The sequence below is a fragment of the Homarus americanus genome, unplaced genomic scaffold, assembly GCF_018991925.1.
Source record: "Homarus americanus isolate GMGI-L3 unplaced genomic scaffold, GMGI_Hamer_2.0 scaffold20939, whole genome shotgun sequence".
NCBI lineage: Eukaryota > Metazoa > Arthropoda > Malacostraca > Decapoda > Nephropidae > Homarus > Homarus americanus.
The window spans coordinates 25,772-28,431 of NW_024713026.1; the positions used below are offsets into that span (position 1 = coordinate 25,772).

The 2,660-nt window shown below is 36.4% G+C and overlaps 1 protein-coding gene across 1 annotated transcript; it reads right to left on the minus strand.

Annotated features, from left to right (window-relative positions):
• Positions 1-1,247: 1,247 nt before the first annotated feature.
• On the minus strand, positions 1,248-2,377 carry LOC121865534 (the record flags this gene model as incomplete). Its single annotated transcript, XM_042365054.1, is given in 2 exon segments — positions 1,248-1,546; positions 2,223-2,377. Coding segments are annotated over 2 exon segments (389 nt in total), but the record flags the coding sequence as incomplete, so codon positions are not given.
• Positions 2,378-2,660: the final 283 nt, after the last annotated feature.

The window sequence follows — 2,660 nt, forward strand, 5'->3', positions numbered from 1 at the left end:
TACTTATAGGCCTCCGGGCTGGTTGACGGACTACGTGGTGTAGCGTATGTGATGTAAAATCAGTTAAGAGGTTTTTTTTTGGTTTTTTTGTTTTTTTGTTTTTTTCCTTTGTTTGACTCGTTTTTCCTGCATTATTGTTGTTTTTATGAATGCATTGTTTTCCTTTTGTTAGTTCAAAGGTGCATTGTCATTTCCTTTTAACTTGGGGGGGGAGATGTAAGAGTGTACCATCGTACGATATGTTTTCCCATGTTGAGTGGGGGGGGCTTGTCCTTGGCAGCGCCGGTGGCCAGTGTCCAGCTGACGCTGTTATAATAAAGTCTATAGAAAACATGGTCTATGACTCCAACCTCTCACAGTCTGTTTTTATATTCGTAAGAAACAAATTCAAACAGCCGTGAATTAATAGATTGGGTCATAGAAATTATAAAATAACGCACTTTAAATTAAATATGAAATTAAAATCTGGCAACCTCAGCACCAACGTTCTCCACTCCACAAGAGCCTTGCTTTGTCATTGCTCATAACCATCTCCGAGTGACAGTTGTTCAGACCACCAACCGTACCAACCGTAAGTAAAGACATCTTTCTCTAGTTTAAAAGACTCGTGTATTATTTTCTGTTTGCATATTAATGTAGGTGCAATTTTCCTGTTCTAAATGCAGTCGTAACTAAATTTGGAAGTAATGTTCATTTAGGTGAAATATAGTATCTACTCATGTCAACTGTTCAGAATGTCCAGAGCGCGCAGTGAAAACTTAGTTCTGTCTCAACGTGGTGTGAAGTCGTGTCTTGAAGAACTTAAAACTACGACGTTTGGTATTTTCGTTATTGGTTCTCCGTGATGATGATGGTTTTGCCTTATTTATCATCACTTTGAAGGTCTCAGTCATAACCTCACGAATCCCAATGATAGGACCTTCAGCCCGGGTATCATTTCCGTTACCAGCCTCTCAACAGTCTCAGTTGTGAATAATTTTCATCTTTTGGCTTCAGTTCCATAATAACTATCAGATCTGGCAAGGTCTCTAGGTACGTAAGATACGAAATTTCGGTCGAGTCAAAAACATTTTTACACCAGCAGCTAAGAGAAAACAACGATGACACAAAATGCTTCGTCTGTCCTTGAGTTCTATCTCTTACAGTGCAACTATTGTTTTATACTCTCTTACATTGCTGGTTACGTTATGGCAACTCTCCAGCCACCAGCAACTAATATACAGTATATATATATATATATATATATATATATATATATATATATATATATATATATATATATATATATATATATATATATATATATATCGTTTTACTGAGGGTGTGGGTTTGAGGTCTTGCTGGGGAGATTTTTGACCATCAGACTCAATATAGTTTCACCAGGTATGATTGAGGTGTCAAGATCAAATTCATCAGCTACTGTGTCTAGGTCGAGCACCTTAAATGTTTGAAAATTCAAGCGATTGTAGATCTTCTCCGACAAGCTATTGGCGATCTGAACTACTGCTAAACGGCAGCCTTGCTCATCCCCAAGCTCCAGGGTTTTCTGAAACACGTAGTGATTGTAAATTATAACGGTTTTTGGTATCAGGTAGATCCAAAAACCTAAGTTGTCAGAAGTAATTAAGAAGTTTCTCTTTATTTACCTTTTTAAATTCAAACTAAACAGAAGGAAGTGCCTGCAAAAATAATATTACATACTATAAAGTGAATAGTTTCTTTACCAGCATACCCAAGTTGAATATAGTTTGGTTATTTTATGGTATGAAAGACGCCTTAAATGAAACAGACCAATTGTACTATAATCTGTTTGAACTAACGTCCATTGACTTATAGTAATGTGAAAATAAAGTTTCCCCTCCTAGTGAAAAGCATCATTTTCTTTTTAAGGCTTAATCGGACCATTATCTTTGTAGTTTTTGTTTGTGGTATCTTTGAAAATAAGTTCAACTGTACTGTATGTTGTTTATGTAAGTTGGACAAATGTGAGATAGAGGATATCGTAGAGTTGGAAAGAGAATTAAAGGAACTACATCAGGATACTCGAAACACACAGCAAGATATTAGAAGGAGATAATACTGTCACTGTGTTCAAATAAACCAATGTCAAGTGTCAAGGTGATGGTATTTAGTACCTCCTCTGAGGAATATTTAGCATTGTTTTAGGTTTAATAACTGTGATTTTCAATATACTTCTCCTATAAGTTAACATGCACAATTACCTTGATGATCATGGCCGCGATGCCGCGACCGCCATAGTCTTTGTGGACACACACAGCAAATAATTCGAGGATTGGTGAGATGCCCAGCTCCTGAATCTCTTTACCGTGGGGAGAAAATCGGGCCAACAACTGGTACATAATGCTCGGCTCATCCTGTAACCAAATATATATTTCAATTCCATGTTAATTAATAGAAATTCTTTGCTTTTTAGAAAATATATGTTATCGCCCGATGAACTTTTTGTTGTAATTTCTACAACACCGGGAAAATTAATTTGTCTATGGTAAAATTTATCGATGATGTAACAAGATCTGACCAAGAAAGGTATAGGTTTCATAGTTTTTAGTCCTGCCATGCAGGAAAGAGGTTCGTACACAAAGAAATACATCATATTCATTAGCAGTATATATAGGTCAGAGTCATGTGGGTGATGTCAC